The sequence below is a fragment of the Panthera uncia genome, chromosome D2 (assembly GCF_023721935.1).
Source record: "Panthera uncia isolate 11264 chromosome D2, Puncia_PCG_1.0, whole genome shotgun sequence".
NCBI lineage: Eukaryota > Metazoa > Chordata > Mammalia > Carnivora > Felidae > Panthera > Panthera uncia.
Window position 1 is genome coordinate 5,135,360 of NC_064818.1, and position 26,993 is coordinate 5,162,352.

The 26,993-nt window shown below is 41.7% G+C and overlaps 1 protein-coding gene across 3 annotated transcripts in view; it reads right to left on the reverse strand.

The window, feature by feature from the left end:
- Positions 1 to 26,993, reverse strand: part of PRKG1 (protein kinase cGMP-dependent 1) — a 1,263,577-nt gene that overhangs the window by 355,628 nt on the left and 880,956 nt on the right. For all 3 annotated transcript variants that reach the window (XM_049646038.1, XM_049646037.1, XM_049646039.1), the window contains exon 5: positions 3,777 to 3,840. In XM_049646038.1, the coding sequence (XP_049501995.1) occupies positions 3,777 to 3,840 (64 nt within the window). The remainder of the gene's footprint in view (positions 1 to 3,776; positions 3,841 to 26,993) is intronic.

The window sequence follows — 26,993 nt, forward strand, 5'->3', positions numbered from 1 at the left end:
TGAAATCAGTTTCTGAAGTTTGAGGTTGGTATTCACTACACGCACCTAAAATACCTCTTCTGATGTATTTTACCAACAATAAAATGGCTTCTCTAGCAAACCAAACTGGGAGCACCTGAAATCTTCTCTGATATGTACAAAGACTTGGTTGGAGTCAGACGTGGAAAAGCATACCACACTGATAATGAAGCTGAACAATGAGAAAGTCACACAGATTATTTCAACATGTCTTTGCAGAACCCAGCCTGGGAAAAGGTTGGGATCAGTGTGCTTCATCGGATAGGTCTTCTGACAAGAACTTATGCCTACACGTACCTCCTGAAAGGAACTAGAGAGAACTTTTATATGTCCCTAAAGAGGCAAGGGAGATTCAATATGCAAAGGAAATCTTTCTACTCTATGATATAAAGACAAAAAAGCAAGGGTCGCTAAATTGCCATACCTAGAAAAAGAGTATTAGGGGGCGCATGGGCGTCTCAGTACGTTAAGCATCTGACTCTTGATTTCGGCTCATGTCATGATCTCTGGGTTCGTGAGAACCCCCCCTGCACTGGGTTCTGTGCTGACATCATGGAGCTTGCTTGGGATTCTCTCTCCCCCCCTCTCTCTGTGGCTCCCCCACTTGAGCTCTCTCTCTCTCAAAATAAATGAACTTAAAAAAAAAGAGTAAGGGTACTAGTTCCTGTTATAGAATCTCACAGGGACGAACACAAAAGCGGCTATGTACGTCTGCACTAGAAATTACTGAGGGGCGGGGGAGCTGGGGGGCAGTGGCAGAAATGGCTCGGACAGAGGCTTCTTTTACACCTGTAGGAGAGGATGCTCCAAGTGTCCCCTACGTGTCCTTTAGTCACAAAGACCCTCCTGAACCACTTCATTCCTCTTTCCATCTGTGACACATTATCTCTCTCTCTGCCCCTGCGTCCCCTGCCCCCGTTCTTGAACTCTTTTTGTCCCCTTACACTGGAAGTATTGTTTCACAGTGACTAGAAGGAATAAGAGCCAGAGAGTATGCGCGCACAGGGACGCCCAGCCTCACTGGGCTGACGGCAGTCTGATCCACTCCAACCCCCCTTCACCCACCAGCCAGCCAGAGGTGATTAAAACACAACTCAGAACGTGCCCCTTCACGGCTTCCAACCCTCCACGTCTCCCCATCGTGCTCAGAATAAAAACCAAAGTTCTCATCGTGCCCGCAAAGCCACTGTCAACAGGCCTTGCCTGATTTCCTCCAGCCCCATGTCAGCCTGCTATAAACCTTCCTCCTGTTCCTCAAGGGGAAGAAGCTTCCTCCTGCTTTAGGACCTGCGTCTGCTCCCAGCTCTGCCCGGCACGCAGGGCATCTCCTATCTGCATTTGGACATCAGCATGAACCTCACCTCCGCAGGGAGGTCCTCCTACAGCAACCCCATACCGAGCGGCCTCATCCCCAGCACCGTTCGCCTCATCTGTCGCCTCCGCTGGAACTTAACGTTGCCGGAGCACAGCCCCGGATCCCCAGAGCCTCAGCAATTCCTGGCATGGGGCAGGTGCTCCCCAAATATCTGCCCAACAAACAAGGCTGCCACTTCTTTGATGAACGCTACAATAATACCGCTGTCCTTTCAGGAGGATCTGGCCTTCTTTCATCTTGTGGACACTTGCAGAAAGAAAGACAGCTCCATTACTATGCAAGCACATTCCCATTAACGTGATGTGACATTACCGTTGCTTTTGTTCTTCCCAATTTGCTCACTCTATCTGATCCATAATTGCATCTAATGTCTCACTATACTTGTTTATGCAACTTGAGTCGAATACTTCCGCGCACCGCGTGGTCTATTCATAGGTCTACTTTGCATTTTGTCTGTTTACTTCACTTCCGTGTCCTCACAACAAATACGTGGGCGCCTAGACACGCGTGTCCCTTCCCCCGCAGCATCCCTATAGGATGCACTGTGGCTCACACCATCCAAATGTCCATTAAGGCACCTGCCGATTAGGAAATCTGACCTAAAAGGCAAAAATCTTTCTTTGGTCAGAATGGTTACAGAGCTCTCGCCATTGTCTTGCAGAGCATACAAATCCTCCCACAGCTGTGGCAAAGAAAGAACGTGATTAAAGGATTTTTTCGAAGGGCTTGATTGGGACTAGTCAAGTCTGTACTTTTAGTTTGCTTTGGTGAAAAAGAGAAAAGGGCATCAGAGAGCTCTTCGGCGTGTATTCAGCGAGGAAAGGAAAAACCGAAAGGGCCAGGGAGAGCGGTTTTGCATCCCAAGAGGCGACAGGCACAGGGGTCAGGGCGTTCAGGGAGAAGCGCAACCACTGTTTTTTTTCTCGTGATTTCCGTCCACTTGAACCTGGTTACCCAATGTGACTTCTGCTTTCCTTTGTGTTCACACAGGAGGTGAGGGAGACCGGCGCATCGTAGGCGGGCTGTTTCCCATAGGCCTGGAGCTAGAATTCGCGTAGAGAAACCTCTGGGCTTCTACGGATCCTTGAAGGGCCGGGATGGGCGGGGGTGGGGGGGGCCCGGAGAGGAAACCATCTTCGTCATTTTCCCAAGTCATCCCTGCTCGCGCACAACTCTGACAATTGCTCAGCGCTCCTGAGACTCACACCCCCCGATGCCACCATCTCCAGCTGGCCCCGCTCCTCCGCACACACCTCCCATCCTCGCGCTGGCCACATCCCAGGGCCAGAGCCACCGTCCTTTCTGTACCTGCGCCTCAGCTCCATATTCTCTCCTCACCCCTCCTTGTTCTTGGCCAAGTACCCATCTGCGTGTCTGTGGGAGGGCAGGAGCGCGGCTTCTCCAAGGGACGATGGGCCAATTCCAAGGACCTCATCACACTGGCCGGTCTCCTACCCCAGGAGGGCTTTTCTCTCCCCCTCCCTTATTCTCCACTAGCTCAGCCCAGGACTTAAAAATCTGCCACCTCTTGTTCCAGCAGGGTTGAGCCTGATCTGTGCCCCCTATCACAAGTCTTCGATCAACTCTTCCTCGCCTGTTTAATTTAGATTTGGGACGGCTAATGTCAAGTGGGGTGGCAGGGCACCTGGCGGTCACGCTGTGTTTTCCTAGCTCATCCACGCCTCCACATCTGTCCTGCCTCCTCCTCTGTCCCCGAACCTCCCATACCTCCACCTGTTCTTCATCCTCAGCTGGTGACCCTGCTTTCGGGATCCCTGGGGAAGCAGAAGATACCAGAGCAGGTGTCCCCCAGCTCCTCTCACCCCCATCACCCTGTGCTCCTGCATAGGCGCTCTGGTACCCCTCCTTTGCTGTCTCTGCAGAGACCCTATCCTGCCCTGGCCAGTCAGGATGCTGCAAACCTAGTGGGTCCTGTTGTACCATTCCCTGGGCTTCACAGCTTCAGAGAATACGAATATTAGCGACATTTTTGCATTGGTGCATACGTACTCATATGCTAATAAAACATATACCTGTTGTAAATTTGCTCATCTGAAGCTTCTGAGGGGCAGTTACTGAAATCTTGCTTTATACGGATGGAAAGAAGAGAGAAATTTGCCATCTCCCATTCTTGGAAGTCAAAGGAAACATCCTATTTGCCACAATGGGGTTTTTCTCCCTCAGTCGCTAAGTCGATTTGCACCTTTCTAACTGCGTACAAATGACAGGTGTGCTGAGCTGGCTTTTATTCAAAGCCACGTACACTGCTCACCCCAGGGCTGAAAGCTCTTTCAGGGTCTCTCTGCCGTGGGTGACCCGTCATCACGCTGCTGTGCTGGGCTATGTCCCAACCCACAAAGTTCAAGGGCTTAAAAACAATTACCTCTTCAAGGACATCGGCAAGCTTACTGAGGATCTCTTCAGGAAGGCTCTGGAACGTTGGGACACTGCAAAAGCAAACAGAGAAGATGGTGAAGCAACTTCCTTCCACCAACCAAACAGGAACATGCAACAGCAAACGTTTCACGACCAAGAACCTGCGGATGAAGAGGAAAGCACGGACGCGAGCGTGACTTGATGACCGACAGGGAAAAGGCATGTTGTGCCAGGGAGAACACAGAAGTGGGCCAGAGCTGAGGCTAAAGCCCACTTATAATTATAGATGCCTCGGCTATAATGGGGGAAAAAAGATTTTCTTCTTTACCAGTCTTCTCTCACCAGATTCCTCTCTAGGTCCCTCTGTACGTACACGCACGCACTCACGCACACTCCCTGGTACAGGACACCTCTACTCATTCTTTAGGACACAGCTTGAATGATGATACACTCGCACCTACAAGCATTCATTCAACAACCTTGGAAGCTTGCTTTCTCCCCAACCCCCTCCAGCCAGGTCAGGTTCTCCCCCCGAGAACTCCTTTTTCCCCTGCTCTAGCAGTCATTAGATATTTAATCACGGATTTGTTCTGGGGTATTCTCCCTGCGAGAATTAAAATCCCACAAAAATAAGAACAGCTTATCTGTCTTATTCAACTCCTGTATTTTCTATCATTTACAAACAACGACACGTTAGCACGTGTGGAGCAAAGTTATGAAAGCAGGGATGTGTGAAGGCATCCTGGGACAATGATAAGGAGCAGATCAGACGTGGAGAAAAAAAGCCAGACTCAGTAGGCCAGGAAAATGTTAGTTTCCCTTACATCCTCCTTCTCTAATTTTTCCACCCAATGACCAGCAAAGGAAAATACGGAGCGACGCTAAATGCACAGACCAACAAAAGTTCTTTTATATGTGAAATAGTAATGACTTCAAAAGAAATAAACACACCCATCAACATGTCATTCTTGAAACTCCACTGGAAAGCCTAACTGGGATACAGAACTGAAGTCTCATATAATCATACTTCAATGCTTAAATAGAAGGCTATAATGAGTGCATCTACATTTGCGTATCTGATATTTGACTTAGCAAATAATTCAGGCTTGATTAGAACAATACAATGAAAGAAATCAGAGCATACCGTTCATCTGTCCCTCTGATTCCTATTACTTAGTGTAAAGCCTACTGACAAAATCCCAAGGTCTTTATTCAGAGGTAGAACAATTCACCCAGGCCCATCTGTTCCACCAGATTTACTGCTATGGTCTTAGCCGTGTGGGTTTTAATTTCCAGAAGGCAGTCTATTTCAGCAGCTGGATGGAACTTCTCACAGAAACAGAGGAAGACAGAGGAAACTATTTCCATGAGTGATGCAGGTGGAAAAACCTACCCCTTCCTTGTTCTTTTAATGAGCTATCTCTCAGCATCTCCTAAGATGGAAGGGTGATCAGAATGCTTCTATCCCAGTGGTATTGGTGGAAAGCACAAACTACAATCGAGTTTTCCTCATGTTATTATAATTGGCTCCCTTCCTTAGACAAGCCTATAGTCTCTTCTATGCTCCACTTTATCTGAACTATGCTATGTCCATGCCAATCCATACCATAATAATTCCACGTTCTGGAGAGTTCTTGTCCACAAGAAAAAAAAAAATTAGTATGTGCTTGATGACATAATACATTAAGCAAAAACATAAACATTAAATTGTAGGAAGGGCACTTTAAATACCTTTCGCAACTGTGCTTTTTTTTTCAGCTCTGAGTATAAATGACAAATAGAATGAGATATTTAAAGTGTACATCGTGATACATGTACACATCGTGAAAGGGCTCATCCCATCTAGGTAATTAACACACGTGTTACCGCATATATTTATCTTTTTTTTTTTTTTTTTGGTGGAAAATATTTGCAGTTTTACTCCATTAGCACATTTCACGGTGTTACCGCTCATCATCACCATGTGATACGTTAGATATAGACCTTATTCATCCTAAGCTGTACCTGAAAGTTTGTATCATTTTAACCAGCATCTTCCTGTCTCCTCCACCCTCCAGCCCCCCCGCACCCACGTTAAGACCCAATGTTTCTATGACCTTGACTTTTTACTTCGATTTCACATACACGTGATAGCATACAGTATTTGTCTTTTTCAGTCTGGCCTTGTTTCACTTAGCATGAGGCCTTCAAGGTCCAGCCATGTTGCAAATGTGAACTTCCTTCTTTCTCATGTCTGAATAATATTCTGTTGTATGCTTATCCTAATCTTTGACAATTTTAAATGTCTCAAAGCATTCAGTAGCATTTGTTACCAACGAAGATTAAGGCTGATTTTAAAGAAGAAACATTGTGAAAAAATGCTAACAACTGGGGAACTTCTAAATTTAACAAAATGGAAAGCAACTGACAAAAAAATAAATGGCCTCACTTTAATAAATTGCTTTGAATATACTTCTGTAGCTATCTTTAAAATCCTAAGACCTTTATGATTACAAACAATATATTTTTAAATTTATTTATTTTGAGAGAGAGTAAGAGAGAGAGAGAGCACATGTGCTAACAGTGAGGAGCCCAACATGAGGCTCGAACCCACGAATCATGAGATCATGACCTGAGCTGAAATCAAGAGTCAGATGTTTAACCAAGGGAACCACCCAGGCATCCCCTCTCATAGGATTAATTTCCTTTCTAAGAATTATTGGTTCACCAAGAGCTTCAACACCAAGAACAAAACAATTGAGGATATTCATAATTTGGAATTCTACCCATGAAATATGTTGGTTAAATTTCCCCCAAACATCAAAAGACATTCGTGTAGACTCTACTCATTTGCACATATAATTCAAGATGAAGTTGTTTATGACTTAGAAGACTGAAGGCAAAATAATTATAAGGACAAACGTCCAGAAAATGTTTCAACTGTAGAGAAGAATATTTTAAGTGAAAAATAATTTATTATAACAATCTTCATGCTAATTACAAGTAATTCTTACACATCTATTAAGACTGTTGATTCCCCTAAGGACTTACAATAGGCCTGAAGTTACAGAATGTGTTTGAAGGTAATGTAATAGGGATGATTTAATGCCTGTAAAGCTCTGCCATTGGTTTTTCTAATGGAATCAAGTAAGGACTTGGAATTTGCAATTTGCAAAGACAATAATACAAGACGAGATTTGAGTCTCTCCTATTGGCCAGGCACTGGGGTAAGCATTTTATAGAGAACATAAAGTTTTGTTTTACAACCACCTTCTGAAATCACCATTGTTATTGTCACCCCTTTTACAGATTTGACAAGTGTGCCCTTGAGAGTTGGCCTGAGGTGGCACCACCCAACATAAGTGACAGAAGTTGGAAAATCCCCCTCTAAATTACGTGGAGCTCATCACTTAGCCACTGGCTGGTATGGGTTACAGTCACATTATTAGAAAATGCCTCATGCAACTTTCAAAACAGTTCTATAGTCTTTTCGATAGTGATATGGATATGAAGAGTATTAATAACGTTTGATTTATCAACTACCTTTTTATCATGAAAAAAGTTAAACAAATTGAAAGACTGAAAGAATAGCTCAAGAATCACCTGTATCCCCACCACCTAGATTTGCCACTCTTTACACTTGTGCCATCTTTATGAACCTTCAGTTCACCCACTTTTCTTTGTGTCTATAAATAGGCTCATAGATCATTTTCGAGGAAACATTTCATAGTTGCAGATACCATGAAACTTCACCCCAGGCCCTCACCTGCAGCATACATATCCGAAAAATGAGAACGTGTGTCTAACTAACTATAGTACCATTATCATACATAAGAAAATGAACATCACTTCTGTAATAACATCTAGTATCTGTTTCATATTCAAATATTACTTATGTTCAAAACTGTCTTTACTATTTTTTTTTTCTTCTCAAACCAGGATCCAGTAAAATTCTGCACATCAATTTCTTTTGGCTGTTCTGTACCTTTACCTCTAGTCTCTCGTTCTACAACACCCCTATCCCACCTTCCCCCATGGCATTAACTTTTGGAAGAGACTGGACAACTGTCTTATTGGATGTCCCACATTCTGAATTTGTCTTAATGCTTTTATTTCTGCCAATCTACTGTTTGAAAGGAACAACTAACAGAGGGGAGAGAAAACCCAAGTACAAAGAATTTTATTACAGCCATGTGTCAATGAAATTGAAACACTTACAGAATATAGAATTTTATACAGCAGCAGCTTGAAATGTGATGTAAGAGGCTGCAGATTCCCCAAGACCCTTTTAAGGGGGGTCCTCAAAGTCAAAGCAAATAGTGTAACTTGTCATTTGCCTTTAATACCGTATTCTTTCACATGTATACAACAGAATCCCACAGACACTGTACAAAATATGGTGACATCGGGGCACCTGGGTGGCTCAGTGGGTTAAGCATCCGACTTCAGCTCGGGTCATGATCTCGCAGTCTATGAGTTCGAGCCCCACGTCAGGCTCTGTGCTGACAGCTCAGAGCCTGGAGCCTGCTTCGGATTCTGTGTCTCCCTCTCTCTCTCTGCTCCTCACCCGCTCATGCTCTATCTCTCTGTCTCTCAAAAATAAATAAACAATAAAATTAAAAAAAAAAAAAGACAAAATATGGTGACATCATTGCTTTGATGGCTAATGGATATATGCTTGTATGTTCTTGGGTTTCCTAGAATGTAAGGTAGTATATAGGTTTATAATATGTGTACTATTTACAGAAATTAACTCAGCATAATTTCAGTAAATCTGTGCTCTTACTAGACAGTTATCACACATGTGCTATAATCTCGTAACCTTATCATTCAGCAGATCATTCTTTTGAACTCCTGAATAACTGGCTATTCAGACCTGTGTTTCTTTCTTTTTTTTTTTTTTTTAACATTTATTTATTTTTGAGACAGAGAGAGACAGAGCATGAACGGGGGAGGGTCAGAGAGAGAGGGAGACACAGAATCTGAAACAGGCTCCAGGCTCTGAGCAGTCAGCACAGAGCCCGACGCGGGGCTCGAACTCACATACCGTGAGATCGTGACCTGAGCCGAAGTCGGACGCTTAACTGACTGAGCCACCCAGGCGCCCCCAGACCTGTGTTTCTTGTGTCAAAGTGAAAAAAACCCAAAACAGTAAGAAGAAAATACATTTGCATATCTTGTGTCACAATAATAGTTTTATATGTTTTACAAAATATTTCTAACTTTTAGAATTTTATCTAAAGCTGTTATAGCTTCAGACTTTTGTAATTATTATTAAGAACTAAATAAAAGAAAGCTCATTATATTTTTGTTCATTTTTAAGAATGTCACTACAAGAAAAATATGACAAAATCAACTTTTCCCTAAGAATTGTAATTTCCCTTATTGTCTTACAGAAAGGAATATTTCTTAAACAACCTTATTGTGTCAGTTATGATGTCACTTTGAGCCCAATCATTCACAATTTAAAGAAAAGGAAATGGAACTTTTAAATGTAGACGTGATGAGGATTCTGAAAGCCAAAAATCGTTCGGTACGGCCTTTATTTTTTTTTAATTTTTTTTTTTTTACGTGTATTTATTTTTGATACAGAGAGAGAGCATGAACGGGGGAGGGGCAGAGAGAGAGGGAGACACAGAATCGGAAGCAGGCTCCAGGCTCTGAGCCATCAGCCCAGAGCCCGACGCGGGGCTCGAACTCACGGACCGCGAGATCATGACCTGAGCTGAAGTCGGACGCTCAACCGACTGAGCCACCCAGGCGCCCCGGTACGGCCTTTAAATTAGGAAGGGGAGCACCTCATGGGATGAGTCACCATACTGCAATGACTCGAAAAGGCCCACGGTAGCTCAGAGACCAAGAAAGGATTGCAGAGTTGACCTCGTTCCACGCCCGCTGGATGAAGTCAGTAGAAGAAATCACTGCACTGCCTCTTTCCAATGATATAGCATCTAGTTGAATTAAAGCTACAGCTGTGAGCACAGAAGGGAGTTCAGTTCTTCTTTACAGAGCTGCACTTTTGCCTTCCGAGTGGATTAATGTATGGACATGACTACACTTGCCCTTTTGCTTGTATTTATCTGCTACCAGAAGCAACCAATCATCAAAGAAGATCATCTTTTCTACGAACAGCTGGCTACAAACACAAGTGGGACTGAGCTATCCGGTGTGGAATAATTGTTCCCACCTATGGGTCATTCTAGAACAGCTAGGCTGGTATTTGCACCGATGGTGTGAAAGCAACGGGGACCCCTCAGCACAGGTTAAGGCAGTGACCACCAAACTGCACTCGTTGCCATTTTATGCTTAATCCCCACTTACCCACAGTTAGAAAAATGAAATAAAACGTCGTTTTTTACTTTAACACATTTTTGATGAAATAATAAAAGTTATTAATATTATTATGTTTCAACTCTTAAATACGCCTCTTTTGAATATGGTGTACGACAAAATGGCAAGTATGCAAGCTGTCCTTCTGGGTATACCAAAGCATGGTGGCAGTCTCCAGGAAGATCCCTTGTGTCTTTTTTTTTTTAATTTTTTTTTTTTAACGTTTATTTATTTTTGAGACAGAGAGAGACAGAGCATGAATGGGGGAGGGTCAGAGACAGGGAGACACAGAATCCCAAACAGGCTCCAGGCTCTGAGCTGTCAGCACAGAGCCCGACGCGGGGCTTGAACTCATGGACCGCGAAATCATGACCTGAGCCCAAGTCAGCCGCTTAACCAACTGAGCCACCCAGGTGCCCCAGATCCCTTGTGTCTTTGTTGGAACGGCAAGCTGAAGACTTCCACTTGATCCAAGGAACATCATTTTTACTTGGCAATGACCAACAAACTGTGGTTATTCAGATGTGTGTATCTGGCAGACAGTTTTTCAAAAAAGAACAAAGTGAGCCTTTTACTACAAGGGGGGGACAAACCAGGCAGTGTTTGTTGCCCATGATAAAATGTGAACTTTCAAATGAAAATTACAACTTCACAAAACTTTTAGCTGCCACTTTGGGCTTAGCAGCTTTCCAATACTTGAAGACTTTTCTGATGAGATCTTTGGTGATATGTGGATATTAACAGATAGGGTTTTTAGGATTGGAAATCCTGCATAGTGCAGTGAAGCAGTATTTTGCCAGGTGATTGATACATGCATGATGTTACAAAACCATGCATGGATAAAGATCTATTTGAAGTACAAGATGGATCAATAGATTCTAAGGTAGCTACTGTTTGACATTCCATATTGCATTTAACCTTCAATAAACCAGTATTTGTTGGGCTGTGGTGTCGTATCAAAGAACAAGGTCCACAATTATCTGAAAACGTCATTAGCCTACTTCCCCCCCTTTCCTACCACCAATCTCTGAGAGTGATCTTTTCATATACTTCCACCAAAAGAAATTCACCAGATTGAATACAGAAGCAAATATGAGAATTTGTTTTCTAGCAAGCCAGATATTGACTTGATTTGCAAAAAATGTAAATTCAAACTTCTATGTTCACTAAGTTTTGTTTGTTTTTGGAAGATGCAGTCATCTTTATTAAAAATACACTTTTTATGTTAACATATAATGTTTATTTTTGGTGGTTTTAAATGCACTCGTAAATATCTTTAAATATTCTGATTTTAACTCCTAATACAGTCAATATCGAGAGATATAACCCACCTAAGCTGGAGAACCACTGACTTACAGTTATTAAAAGTGTTGAAAAGCATGTAAACATGGAATACTTACAACATTACAAGGAAAAGGTGGTAAAAAATATGCATAATGTAAGATGTTTTCCTTAAGTCCCCCTTTAATTATCCATAGAGAATCTCTGCAGGAAAATAGCGGAAGGTTAACAAATATTGTGGTAGGTGGAATAACAATCTTTTAACTTTTTTTTTCCTTTTCTCTACTTTCTTGTATTCTCAAAATGTTCTGTTTGATAACTGTATTTTTATTGTACCAAAAGTTATAAAAGGCACAATCATGGTTACAACTAAATACAATGTATCTTTGTGGGTCTATTTCAAAGAAAAAAAATTCTTACCGTTGTTAAAATACGGGTTTAACTACATGATTTATTTACTCAGGAAAACTTAAGTGAGTGCCTATTATGGACCACAAATTGTTGTAGGTGTTTGGGATTCATCAATGAACGCCAAGGTTCCTGCCTACTGATCAGAAATAGAACATAAAGAGCAAACGTAATAAGCACATGTGACACAATTATATATGTGTGCACGCACACACACGTATGATAAAGTACATGAGGTAAGGGCTATAGCATTTTCCGTCAGAAAACTTCCACAGGCATTACAGTGGGAGGGAGTCTAAGGCGAAAGACTGGCCAGGATGAGGATATTGTCATTGAAAATGTGAGGCGGTAGCAGAAACCTGAGAGGTGAGGGAGACAGTTAACCGTAGGATCCGAGAGAGAGAATCCAGGTAGAGGAACCAGGAAGGCAAGGGGTCTGTAGCACTTAGTGGACTCCAGAGACCCTGTCCCAGCTCTGTGAAGAGTCAATGGCAGGGAGGCAGACAGCAGAGGTTGTGGGCCAGCTAGGGGTCTACTGCCTGATAGATGGTGAGGGTTGGAAAGGGTGGAAGCAGGGGAGGGCCTGGGAGAACACCTGAGTTCTGCTGGATCCTGCAGGTAGAGGCAGTGTGATTTCCTGGTAGACTGCAGTGGGATCCGAGGGAGTGGGGGGGGGGACTTTGCAGTAAGCAGCCCACAAAAACTACCTGAATATTTTTCACAGTGAACAAACACGTTTTGATGTTTTCAAACTACTTAGCAATGGAAGGTTTGATTTTATCAGCCTTTGTTTTTATTTGTGTACGTATTTTCTTTTTTTCTTGTAAAGTTATTTCTTTAAATTCAAGTTAGTTCACACACAGTGTAGTATCGGTTTCGGGAGTAGGAGCCAGTGACAGATCTGTCACATGTAACACCCAGTGCTCATCCCAAGAAGTGCCCTCCTTAAGGCCCATCCCCATACCCAACACCCCCCCCAGCAACCCTCAGTTTGTTCTCTGTATTTAAGAGTCTCATGTTTTGTCTCCTCCCTCTGGTTTTATCTTATTTTTCCTTCCCTTCCCCTACGTTCATCTGTTGTGTTTCTCCAGTTCCATACGAGTGAGATCATAGGATATTTATCTGTGACTTAATTCGCTTAGCATGCTACTTCCATCCATGTTGTTTCAAATGGCAAGACTTCATTCTTTTAGATCACGTGTAATATTCCATTGTATCTATATCTCACATCTACTTTTATCTATTCATCAGTCAATGGACATTTGGACTCCTTCCATAATTGGGCTATTGTTGATAGCACTGGTATTCATTTTTAAATATAACCAGGGTATTAGATGTAGCCCCCTATTTTTAAGGCAAGGTATCTCCAACAAACGCAAATCTGGAAATAGTTGGACAATGTCCTCTACCTAGAGCAGAGCATGCTGTTCCATTACTTACTTTTGGGTAGCATTTGGAGCACAGAAGCTTTTTCATTCTGTCACTAGAAATCAGCTCTGTATCAAGATTAATGCCAACAATACTGACTGGGGGTTTGCCTGGGTGGCTCAGTCAGTTGGGTGCCCAACTCTTGATTTCGGCTCAGGTTATGATCTCATGGTTCAGGAGTCCGAGCCCTGGATCAGGAGCCGAGATAACAGTGGAAAGCCTGCTTAGGATTCTATCTCTTTCCCTCTCTCTCTGCCCCTCCCCCATCTCTTTCTCAAAATGAATAAAATAAATAAAAAGAAGAATATTGACAGGTATTGTTTATTTTGGTGCCAGTGGCTTCCTGCAGCTCATACCAAGTGAATAAAAGCAGAAATCTGACCTGCCAAAGAAACCAGTTTCTACTGATGAAGGATTAAGTAAGGGTCCTTCTTAACCTCATAGATAACGTGAACTTTCCCCTTAGGGGGCTCATCAACAAAAGTATGTTTTTGGCTCTCAACACACTTTTCTCCCATAATTAGATCATTTGTCACTGATCCTGACTCAGTCAGCTATGCAATAGTCTTATAACTTATAAATAGTCATATAACTTATAACCCCCCTCCTGGGGGTCTCTTGCCCCCACCTCAGTATATACTACATACATCACTGCTAGATTCATCGTCTATCAGCAACATTTAGCTCTTATCACACAGTGACTCCAACCTTCACAGGCTACCTATTATCGTACAGATTCTAAGAATTAGAATTTTTTTCCTGTGTGTAAAAATACTTTAGATAAAGCAAACCATTATGGAGACATGAGGTATAATTTTATCAGTTGTGTGAGACAATATAAACTCCTTATCCTGAGCCACCGTATAATGTATGGACTTCTGAATGAAAGAGAATCAAGTTGAATTAGGCTCTGCTACTAATTACTAGCTATGCCTTGGGCAAGCAATATAAACTCTCTAGACCTCAGTTTCCTTCCCTTAAAAAATTGGAGGGGTGGATGTAACCACCCACTGCATAGGGTTGTGGTGAAAGTAAGCAAAAGAACAGATACAAAGCATTGAGAAGGTGACTGGCATACAGTGAATGTTCAATAAACATTAGCAGCTGCCATAATTAAATAAAAGTTTTATGTTCTAAGTGTTATCATTGTTTACGACCTTCAATAATCAAAATAAATGTTCTAATATGTCAGATGTAAGTCTCAATATAGACTCAGGAGTGCTGGAAATTTTCATTTGTTCACTCTCTTCAATCAAATTATTTTGGAGTAGGAACAATTTTTCAGTTGGCTATCTGATAATGTTCATTGTTTAGCCCTTCCTCAAGGTCACACCAAATCCAGGAGACATGTCATGGCCAGAGGCTGGAACGTAAACTCTCTCATCTCTCTGCTATCAAGATCACGAAGAACCCATGATGTCCAATGGCTCTCTGCTTTTGTGCCCAGAGATAAGAGAGGGGACCTTTGGTCAAGCTGGGGACCCAATGCTTCCGGCCATCCCTCCCAGGTGAGTCCATGCAGAGAAATTCATTCTTGAGGAAACATTTCCAAAGGTCCTTCTTTCCCCACTTGACTCTACTCTTTTTAATCTCATTAAATGAATTTAGGTTTTAAAAATAGATAGGACCGTATCTTCTGGAAGCTTTTAGTATTGACCACATATTCTGAGATCAAGAAATTCATGTGTTCATTGCAGCATTAATTTACAAAAGCCAAGATATGGAAACAGCCTAAGGTGCCCACCAATGGAGGAATGGGTAAAGAAGACGTGAGAATCAAATACATAGACATATTTGTCTATATGTAATGGATTATATAATCACACACCTATATGTCACATACATAGAATATTATTCAGCCATGAGAAGGGAGGACACCCTGCCTCTTGCAACACCACGGAGGGACCTTGAGGACATTATGCAAGTGACCTAAATCAGAGAATGACAAGTACTGTAGGATGCACCTGCTTGTGAAATCGAAAATACCAAACTCATAAAAACAGAGTAAAATGGTGGTTACCGGGGGATGGGTGTGGGGGGATAAGGCAGATGTTAAGGATACAAAGTGACAATGGGAAATAAAAATAGTAATAGTAAGCAAGTCATAAAGATATAATGCACCGTGTAGTAAATTCTGGCAAGGATACCATATTATAATCAACTTTGCTGAGAATCTAGAACTTAATTATTCCAACCACTCAAAGAATAATATGATGGAGGTGGTAATTATCATCACAATGGCAATCAAATTACAGTATATAAATGTATCCAATTACCATGTTGCACACCTTACATTTACAATGTTATATGCCAAATATAGTCAATTTAGAAGAAAAAAAAGCGTGCCGATCTGTTTGGAAAAGAGGAAAGGGTAGAACAACAGGGAAAAGTATTTCAATAATTTGTATTTTAACAAAGTGTTCTCCAGATCCATCACTAATATTTACAGGGCACTGATTCCCTGTGCAACCAAGCACCGTGCATCACAGCCATCCTCCCACCCCCCCCACCACTCACTCACGGACACGTCTGCCTCTTGGTCAACGCTCAGACACAGGAGGGAGCAAATGGCAGGGCGGGAAGAAAGGACCTGAGGAGAGGCCGGTGCTGAGCTTGGACATGAGCTCAGGGCCATCTGGGCAATAGCATTCCAGGATCCTGATCGTGGCATGTGGTCTAGAGGGGACCACACCCGCGAGAATCTAGAGGGGAGCCCTTCTAAAGTAAAGGGCTCAGGGGGCTCTTGGGTAGCTCAGTAGGTTAAGCTTCCAACTCTTGGTCATGATCTCATGGTTCAGGAGCTAGAGCCCCACCTCAGGCTTCTTGCCAACACTGTGGAGCCTGCTTGGGATTCTCTTTCTCCCTCTCTCTCTCTCTGCTCCTATCCCACTTGTTCTCTCTGTCCCTCTCTCTTAAAAAATGAACAATTTTTTTTTTTTTAAAGTAAAGGGCTCAGAGACGGGCAGCTCTAAGAATAGAGCTCCTCTAAGCATAGTCCTCCTCCCTTGTCACCCACTCATTCGCCCTCAGGGAAGCTACAGCCCACACCGCCTTGCCCAGCCGAAGCCTCAAGCTGTGTGCCTTCTGCCAGGACTCTTCTGGTACATTCTACCACATCACTTTATTCATTTGCCGTATTTCCATCGAAATGGTTAGTGGAATTGATGGCAGAAATGACAACGATGTTTTTCAACCATTCAAAGAAGAAAATCCATAAAACCGTTATTCCTGCAATTTTCATTTAGACAAGAGTTACATTTCCATCAGTTAGGTATCTTTCCTACCGCCCCCACACTAGGTACCATGGGTAATAGGTAATTCATCTGAGCTCAGTGAGTCTCACCGTTTTCACCTCTAATGTAGAAATGATAATTCTGGCCTGAGGAATCTCAAACCAAGGCCATGAAATACTGTAAGAGAATGTATTTAAAAGTGCTTTAATTTCAAGTTAAAGCACTAGACAAATGTGAGTGATCAAGTTATTTATAGACACAACAAAAATACTACAAGTACTGTCTTAAAAAAGCATCTTCTAAGACTATAACATACCCAAGTACAAACTTCCAAATTTTATTTTAATGTTTTGGAGTTCTGCAGATTCACCGCCTTTTTCAAAGCCACTACCAATCTCTTAGACCAAATCCCTGGTCAACATGCCCTACGACAGTGGTTTCCAAACCTGACAGTCATTAGAAGGTCAGATTTAGGAAGTCATAGAGTGAGTTCCAAGAAAGCAATGTAATTTCCAAACTGTCATAAAAATATACATCACATAATTTTATCCTCTTAATGGTTTTTAGGTATATAGTTCAATGGCATTAAATATATTCACACCGTAGTACAACCATCACCACTATCCACGTCTAGACTTTTTTTCATCTTCCCAAACTGAAAATGCACCAATTGAACACTAACTCCCCATTCTCCTGTCTCACCCTGGAAGCCAACCTTCCACTTTCTGTCTCTCTGAATTTGGCTACTTGGGGGCCTCCTATAAATGCAATCAGACAGTATTTATCTTTTTGTGACAGGCTTAATTCGCTTAACATAATGTCCTCAAGATTCATGCGTGTTATTCAATGTAAGTTTTAACACCTCCCCAGATGATTTAAATGTACAGCAGGGTTTACAGCTTTACCAATTATTTTCAGTTGGTATGTGATAATGTAAAAAAAAAAAAATCACTAAGGAAAAAAATAATAAAATATCACTAAGAATCACAAACCTAGTCCAGCTTGTTTTCCGAAGTGCAGCCAATCTTCTCAACCTATGTATGTTATCTTATTTTAGGTTATTGTGTTATGCAATTTTGTTAGGCTAGGTTATTTTGTTAGGCTAGGTTATTTTGTATTTTATTTTCATTTTATTGTGTTAAGGACACTTAACATGGAACTTGCCCTCAACAAATTTTAGTGTAGGATACATTGTTGTTGGCTGTAGAAATATTTCACGGCCAGGGCGCCTGGGTGGCTCAGTCAGTTGAGTGGCTGCCTTTGGCTCAAGTCATGATCTCATGGTTTGTGGGTTCGAGCCACATGTCAGGCTCTGTGCTGTCTGCACGGAGCCTCCTTGGGATACTCTTCCCCCCTTCCTCTTTGCCCCTCCCCCACTTATTCTCTCTCTCTGTCTAGCTCTCTCTTAAAAATAAACTTTAAAAAATATTGCACAGCCAAGTTGGAGAGTGAGTATAGTATTTTCACCTTACTGAAATGTTATGCTGTTGATTAGAATTCTCCATTTTTCCCTTTCCCCATCCCTTGGCAACCACCACTCCACTCTATGGTTGCATGCATTTGACCCGATACAAGTAAAATCATGCAGCGGTCCTCTCCCCATGATGGGCTTATTTCACTTAGCGTAATACCATCAAGGTTGCTCTGTGTTGCGGCATATGGATGGACTTCCTTTCTTTAAGGCTGAATAGTATCCCACTGTAGGTATAAACCATCCATTCACCTGTCAGTAGAGATTGAGGCTGTTTCTACATCTTGGCTGTTGCAAACAGTGCTGCAACAAGGGAGTGCTATTATCTCTCTGAGATCCTGATTCTGTTGAATCAAGACCCCGGATTGCTGGATCGTAGGGTAGTTTTATTTTATTATTATTATTATTTTTTACCTTTTTGCAGAACCTGCATACTGTTTTCCAATAGCAGTCGCACCCTTTTGTATTCCTTCCAACAGAGGGCAAGGGTTCCCATTTCTCCACACACTCACCAATACTTATCTTCATTTCTGATAATAGCCATCCTGACAGATGTGAGCGGATACTTCACGGTGGTTTGGGTTTATCAGTCTTTGAATTCCTCCATGTTTGTGTCAACTTCGAGACAGCTCAGACACTGCCTGTCCTGGGAAATGGTCCCTGACAGCTTCCTGCATCTCAGTACAGGTCCTTCCTGAACAGCATCTGCACTCGTGTTATAACTGAACCCTGAAATACGTGTGCCCTCCCACTAACATAGAAATGCACTGAAACCCCTACTGTGTAGTAACTAATAGCAGGGAATTGAGAATGAGGGATAAAAGATGGTTTTGAATCCCGGTGCCTCCATTTCCGAGCTATGCGACTATGGAGAGTTCTTCAAAGCCCATAAGCCTTAGGGGCACCCGGCTGGCTCAGTTGGTACAGCCTGCCACTCCCGATCTTGTGATTGTAAGGTCAAGCCCCACACCGGGCATACAGATGACTTACAAATAAAATGTTTAAAGACAATCAGTAAGCTTTAGCTTCCTTAATCAGAAAATGCAAACAAAAACACCCAGCTCATGCAGCAGTTATGAGTATTAGTACGTATGAGACACTCAGCCAAGAGGCTGACACGGGGTAAGCACTCAGGAAAAGGGACGCATCATTTAGCTGGTGTGACATTCGTCTTCACAGAGGGCGTCATGGGGTATGTGCTGACACGCATGCAAGTTGAAGGAGTCTGTCCAATGAAGCCAAAGGCAATGAAACGGTAGTGGTGCTGAGCCCGGGGTGTGCAGTCTGCACACTGTCCAAAGGCACCTGCGTGGGGATAAGTGGAAGCAGCTCAGCTCACCCTGTCGCTGCACGTCACCCATTTCACCCTGGTAGGGGTGCATCAGCCCGGGGGATGGGGTACTTCTTACATCACCAACAGGTGCCTTATTTTATAGCAACCCTGGTCTGGCAAAAGCTCTTCTACTTGTTATTTTCCAGGAACCATGGGAATACTTCCCTGAGGCGATTTACTCAAGAAAAAAAAAAAAATGAGCCAAGGAAATTATTTATTGACATACAGAATCTTCCTTAAAAACTTTCAGAGGAGACTTTTAAAAAAACCCACCAAAGGGCTACTTTCAAAATAAGAACTGAGCCTACTCTGGTGCTGCCATCACAGTGATCATGAGGAAGGGAGGGGCACTAATGATCTACTTGATTAAATTACATCTCCAATGTGTAACAGCATCTAACCCTGTGGCTTATTTGGAAGATCACATGGTACCTCACCTTTGCTCCGTAAATCTTACAATGGCCCCTGCATAAGCAAAAATATAACCTGATGGCAATTTATGGAATTGAACAGATTGCATCTGATTGTTAAAACATAGCATTTTCAACATTTCCTGTTGTACTGATGGTAATCAGCCTAAAAGGTTGTGCCCAGTCTCAGTCTTTTAAATCTTTGGAGGTGTGATCTCTTGCCCCTCATCGACTATGCCTTCCCCCTAGCAGTGTCTGTCCACAAGGCGCCACTGGCATCTGGGCAGGACGCATCTGCATTGTGCAATGGTGTGCAGAGCATTTGGCATCTCTGGTTCTTATCTGTGAAAAGCTAGTAGTGTTCCGGGTCATGTGACAAGCAAAGCCCCCCTAGGAGTGATACTGCCCAAGATTTGGAATCATCACTCCATAATTTCATCATCTTCCCAGTTCACCAAGTGAGTTTGCAAGTTGTTCTGCCTAACCTTAACATCCTAGTAACTTGCTTCAATTTCCATCTCCCAGGGGCTGGACATCTATGACCCGGTAACTCAAACACTCAGCTGCCATCTGTTTGAAGTGCTTCTGGAACCCAGCTGCTTGCACAGGACAGACAAATGGAACGTAGGACTCTTCACCTTTGGTTTATGCCTGTTTCCAAAGCCACACCATTCAAAACATTACTTCTAAAACACTACATGAATAGACATTGCACACCACAAGAAGGATCCTATGACAAATAAGGAAATTCTGAACTATAGAAATTTAAAAATCATCTTTACGTATCAGAGTCTTTGTTTAAAAAAAATTAGAAAGCTACCTGGGGAGGGAAAAGAGATAGTATCTCCCAAACTTATTCAACAAGGTAACCTCTTAATTTGAGATTATTAATTTATTGAGCAATTGGATTCCATGCTACATAGTTTAGAATCATTGGCTTATATTAAGGTGATGGAATTCACAAGTCCCTAGGGTTTACATACAATAGACTCGAGCCCGGTCCCTTAGTGAGTTGCTCCTGATTTTCATGATGAAATTCAGCCATCAGTTTCTCTGAAAACCCTAGATTGATAATCTCCCTAATTTCCCCTTCGTTGTTTTCCCCCACACACTGTAGACTCTGCACAGACACACCCAGAAAGGCAGAGGGTCTAGATGCATCTCATCTGTGCCCCTGAGGTGCTCTGTGTCAACCTCTGTCACAGTGATCTTGTGTTGTACCTGTCAGTGTATTTATCTGCCCCGCTCTAGAAACAGCAAACCACAGCCCACTGGCTCACCACCCAGTGTTGTAGATCAAATTTAAATGGAAGACAATCATGCTCACTGGCTTCAGGATTGTCTCTGGCTGCTTTCAAGATACAGTGGCAGAGTAGTTGCAACAGAGTCCGTATGCCCTGCAAGCCTAGAATATTTACTGCACCACCCTTTAAGGGAAAGTTTGCCAACTCCTACCCTAGTCTATTAACATCTTGAGGTTAAGGACAGTGTCCAACTCCTTCAGCTTAACGCCTGGCAAATGGCAGATGCTCCAAGTTTGATAGATGAACAAATGTTTTACCTTTCAAAATCAATCCAAGAATATCTGACCTTGAAGTAACTGTTTTAATAAGATCGTGGGGAGATGGAATACTCAACCCAGGTCAACTAGTCAAAGATCTTATTCTATGTCCAAAAAATTTTTTTTAAGTTGACTTGGAAATATAGACTAAAAGAAACTTACCTCTTAATCAATAAAAACCCTCATGTACAAGTATATAACCTAAGAAAAGGATTCAAAGGTCACTCTGTAGAGCCTATTTTACATATAAAATCTTGATGAGTTCTCTTCCATATCATTTTGAATTTTTTAAAGAAAGCCTCTACTTTTTCCCTTGGGAAATCATTTCTGAATACAATTGTTTAATAAGTGCCTCTTTCTGGAATGCAAACAAAACTGTCTTTTCTTTTATTCCATATCACTCCTAAATCTATTCTTTACCAAGAGATTTTAGTTTTACAGTAAAATTTTATTTTTATTTTTTTTTTCAACGTTTTTTATTTATTTTTGGGACAGAGAGAGACAGAGCATGAACGGGGGAGGGGCAGAGAGAGAGGGAGACACAGAATCTGAAACAGGCTCCAGGCTCCGAGCCATCAGCCCAGAGCCTGACGCGGGGCTCGAACTCACAGACCGCAAGATCGTGACCTGGCTGAAGTCGGACGCTTAACCGACTGCGCCACCCAGGCGCCCCTACAGTAAAATTTTAGAAAGTATAAGAACAGAGAAATAAATTTCTCTCCTCAAAATACTATAGCAATTTATTGGAATATCTGACAAAGGAGTTTTGCTGTTAAGGCTCAAAAGTCAATCAAAGAATAAAATTCCTAACTTTTAAGAGATTTGTCTTAATAATAAAGTTAACCCTGAATTAGATGTAGCACTGGGATTAAATTATATGACCCATACGTTAAATCCCTTTTAGCATAAAATTTAGCACAAAGAATGCACATAGTACTATTAGTAAATATCAACACTCGCATTTTAAGTGGCTTCATACAGATTATGGTTAAGACTGATTATCAGGCACTTGTATGTCAAGTGCTTTTCTTACTTTATCAATAATGATAACCATCACTAACATCTTTTCATCATATACTGTGATCCAGGCATCCTGCTAACAGCTTTACAAACTTTACTTCACTTAATCCACGAACGACCCACCTTTTACCAAAAAAAAGATTTAAAACCATCTATACAATGATGTATGGTCCTTCAATTATCATACATATTAATATTCAGGCAAGCTTAATAACATCTTAGTCTTAAATTGATGCATACTTCCTCAATTTACACAACTAATTGAATAAATACCACGTAGGAGATTTTTGCAGTCAGGAAATGAGCTAAATAGTCTGACAAATTAATTCATGCTATGATCTATAAGTGATGATGAGTAGGTATACTATCTTTTCAGGTTATTTCGATTTCTGAGCAAAAATGTCATAATCCAAGGCAGTGACTTGGATATGAAATATAGGAATTAGGGCCGATTAACAGGAAAGGTGAGAATGGGTGCTGAGTGGAGGTCCCTATGTATGTGTCAGGGCAGGGAGTAATACACCAACAGAGCAGTAAGCATAGAAAGAGAATCAATTACTTGGGGGGGAAATTAGGTCAATCTCACTTTACAATGGCAATTAAAGTATCATTATATTTTATTATCTTTAAGCATTTAATAATTTAAGCTCAGCTTTCACATATTTTTTGCAATCATTAAAGTTTAAGTTTGTTATTTTAACTACAGTCATAAATGTGAGAGGCATATAAGATGGTATTAAACGTCAAATCAAACTTAATGGTATATTTTTAAGTTACAACCATGTATCTCCATCCAACACTTCGTAAGTCAGTGCTTACTGTGTGCTAAACACATTATAATATTAAGTCCCAACCATGCTGCTTAGTAACCATGCAACTCTGAGCAACCTAATTAACCTCTCTGAGTCTATCTTCTCATCAGTGCAATGGAGATAATAGAATTCTGTATGAACCAACGTACTTTATCCTTCAATCGTTCTTTAGGTTCTCTCATTATCCACATTATGTGCACAAGATGGGACCTAAGACCTCTTCACAAATAACTTGCCCTCCCTGGGTCTAAGTGGCAGAACCTGGACTCAAACTCAGAGCTGGTGCTTCAGGGGAAACTCTCAACCAACCAGTGCCTGGGGTTCATTTGCCAAAACGTCAGATTACGTAGTTAACACACCATAGGAAGTTAAATAAACGTTTGACGATACCACCTACTGCATTATAAATTTCCCTGCTCTATCGAGGGTGCGGCCACCATGGGGAAAGACAGTGGCCTTTTCAAACAGAAAAGCTGCTTCTATAATCAGCCTACAAAAGTCCCATGGGTTGAGATGCAGGGTGTAAGATGGCACAAGTCGGGAAAGATGGGACAGAAATAACACTTTTGGCTGCCATGTCAGAATACAGACTGCTGGAAGACAAGATGTAGTCCTTTTTCTTAACTGGAATATTTTCTTGCCAATACTTTTAGTTGGACTAATCTAACTTTGATTTTTTTTTATGACCCAACTAAGCAGTGTTTTAGCAAAAGGCACTCCATTAGTGCCAACAGTCCCCTGACTTCAGACTCAGATTTGAACCTTAACTTGTATCTCCAGTAACTGAAGTGTAATCGACATTAGCAAACCGACATAAGAAACCAAACTATGTCACATAAAAAATACTGGAAATTCATGGGCCCTAAAGATCTCTTTAAAAAATTCAATAAAATGTATAAGTATAAATTCTTATAATCCAACTTCTGGATTCTTTCATGGTCTAGATTAAGTGACAAAACTTAATATTTAAAAAGGCTGCAGTGGAGGCTCGGATGGTGGTGGGGCAAGAGGATCCTAAGTTCACTCTGTCCCATGGATACAATTAGATAGCATTTACAATAGTCTGAATAACCCAGAAAACGACCTGGAGACTGTCAGAATGAACTCCACAACCAAAGAAGAGAAGAGACCACATGGAAGAAAGTGGGTGGAAATGCTATTTGAGACCTAAATAGACCATGGCCAACTGCAGACAGGAGGGAGCCTGGAGTGCAGTGGAGGGTGGAAAACAGACTATCACACCAGGGAGCCTGCATGGAGAAGATGAATCCCCAGAACATTTGGCTATCAAAGTGAGAGGGGCCGAATTTCATGACTTCTTACAACCAGCGGGACTTAAGGTCTGGAATTCTAAAAATCAGCAGGCTGGGCTCTGGGTGAACCACAAGAACTTAGAGGGCTGAGCCCCAACCCTTAAGGAGACAGCACACTAAACAGCTTCTGCAGACACTGCATATACACAGCAGTTTGAAAAACACAGAGGGCAAATGGGAGAAAGAGTGATTTACTCATCACACAGCCTATCCCAAAGAGACAGGGATCTCAGAGAGACCCCTCCAGGAACAAAGGAGCTGGCAGGTAACATTCCTCCCCCAGCCTCCACATAAACAATGGCCACCTGAGGGAACAAGCACAACACCCAAACCCATCATCTAACTTGCTTCCAACAAGCCCCACCCGATGCCTCTGCACTTTGGTGGACTGCCCTCACCAGTCATGCTTGCCTCAGCCCCAGAGCTGCAGTTCCCCCTCATCCAAAAACCAGTGCAAACCTCACCAGCACCACCTCTCTGAACCCCACATGTTTTGCTTTGGCCCTGCCAGCAGCTGTGGCTGGCTACAGGTGCTACAGAAGCCTGAGGTGAACCTTGTTAAAGTGCATGCCCCATCCATATGCACTTAGCAGATCTCCATAGGCCAGCCTGGTCCTGGCCATGGCAGCTCCAGATCTCGTTTAGCAAGCAGATCCGTATATACCTTGTTAAAATTCATCATACCCTGGCTGGGGACCAAACGCTTCCCACAACAGGCAAAGAGAGCCATTGCAGATGACTGGACCAGAGGAAAAAGTGACTAGAGCACGACAGGGCACATGTAACACACACAGGAGACACTCCCTGTAGTGCCAGGTTCAGACGAACAGTGGACACTGCACTATAGGACCTCTTTTTCATAAGGCCATTACTTTCAATATCAGGAGACATAGGTGATTTTCCTAACAAGCACAAACAGAGAGAGTCAGGAAAAATGAGGACAAAGGAATATGTCCCAAATAAAGAACAGGACAAAATCACAGCAAGAGACCTAAGTGAAACTCATAAAAGTAATATATACCTCATAAAAATTTAAAGTAATGATGATAAAGATATTCACTAAACTTAAGAGTGGAGGATCTCAGTGAGACCACTAACAAAGAGAAAACATTAAAACAAGAACCAATTATAGACGAAGAGCTCAATAAGTGAGAGTGAAAACACACTTTATAGAATAGGCTAGAAGAAGTAGAAGGATAAATTAATCACCTGGAAGAGTAATTGAAAACAGTCAAGCTGAACAAGTGGGAGGGGGGGAAAAAGTTATGCAAATTGAAAACAGCCTTAGGGAAGTCAGTGACTCCATGAAACATAGTAACATTCATATTAGAGGGAACCCAGAAGACAGAAAGGGGGATGGAACGTTTATTTGAAGAAATAATAGCTGAAAACTTCCCTAATCTGGGGGAAAAAAGGAAATCCAAGTCCAGAAGGCACAGAGATTCCCCCCAAATCAACCCAAGGAGGCCCACACCAGAACACAGGGTAATTAAAATGGCAAAAAGTGATGATAAAGAAAAAAATTTAAAGCACCAAGAGAAAAGAAGACTGTTACATATAAGAGAAACCCCATAAGGCAATAAGTGCACTCTTCAGTAGAAACTTTGCAGGCCAGAAGGGAGTGAAAGATATATACAAAGGGCTGAAAGGAAAAACAAAAACAAAACCCTGCAACCAAGAATACTCTATCCAGCAAGGCTATCATTCAAGACAGAAGAATAACGAGTTTCTCAGACAAAAACTAAAGGAGTTCACGACTACTAACCAATCCTGCAAGAACTATTAAAGAGGATTCTTTGATCAGAAAGGAAAGACATTAGGGAGAGCATGAAAAATGAGAAACACAAAAGCAGTAAAAATAAGTATTTATGTAAAAATCAAAGAATTCAGAAAACAACAAGATATAAAATATGACAACACATACCTAAAATGTAGTGTGAAGAGGAGTAAAGAAGGTGCCCATCTTAAGCATTCATCAACTTAACATACACCGCCACATGTAGAAGATGTTTACATACAAACCTAATTGTAACCACATGTCAAAACCCAGCAATAGACATGCAAGGAATAAAGACAAAGGAATCCAAGTATATCACTAAAGAAAGCCAACAAACCACGAAGGAGAGCAGGAGAAGGATCACAAAAAAGCTACAAAAATAACCACAAACCAAATAACAAAATGGCAATAAATATATATTAGTAATTATTTTGAAAGTAAATGAAATGAGTGTGCCAATCAAAAGACACAGGTGACAAGAGTAGTTAAAAGAACAAGGTCCATCTAAATGCTACTTACAGGTCATTTCAGACCAAAAGACACCTGCAGATTGAAAGTGAGGGAATGGAGAAACATCGAACATGCAAGTGGAGGTCAAAAGGAAGTCAGTTTAGCAATGCTTATATTGAACAAAACAGACTTTAAAACAAAGAGTATAATGAGATAAAGAAGGACACTATATAGTAATATAGGGAACAATCCAACAAGATATAACAATTGTAAATATTTTTATACCCAACATGATAGCACCCAAATACATAAAAAAATTAATAAAAGAACTAATTGATAATAATTCAATAAGAGTAGGGGACCTTCACACCTGACTTACATCAATGAACAGATGATCAAAAGAGAAAATCAACAAGTC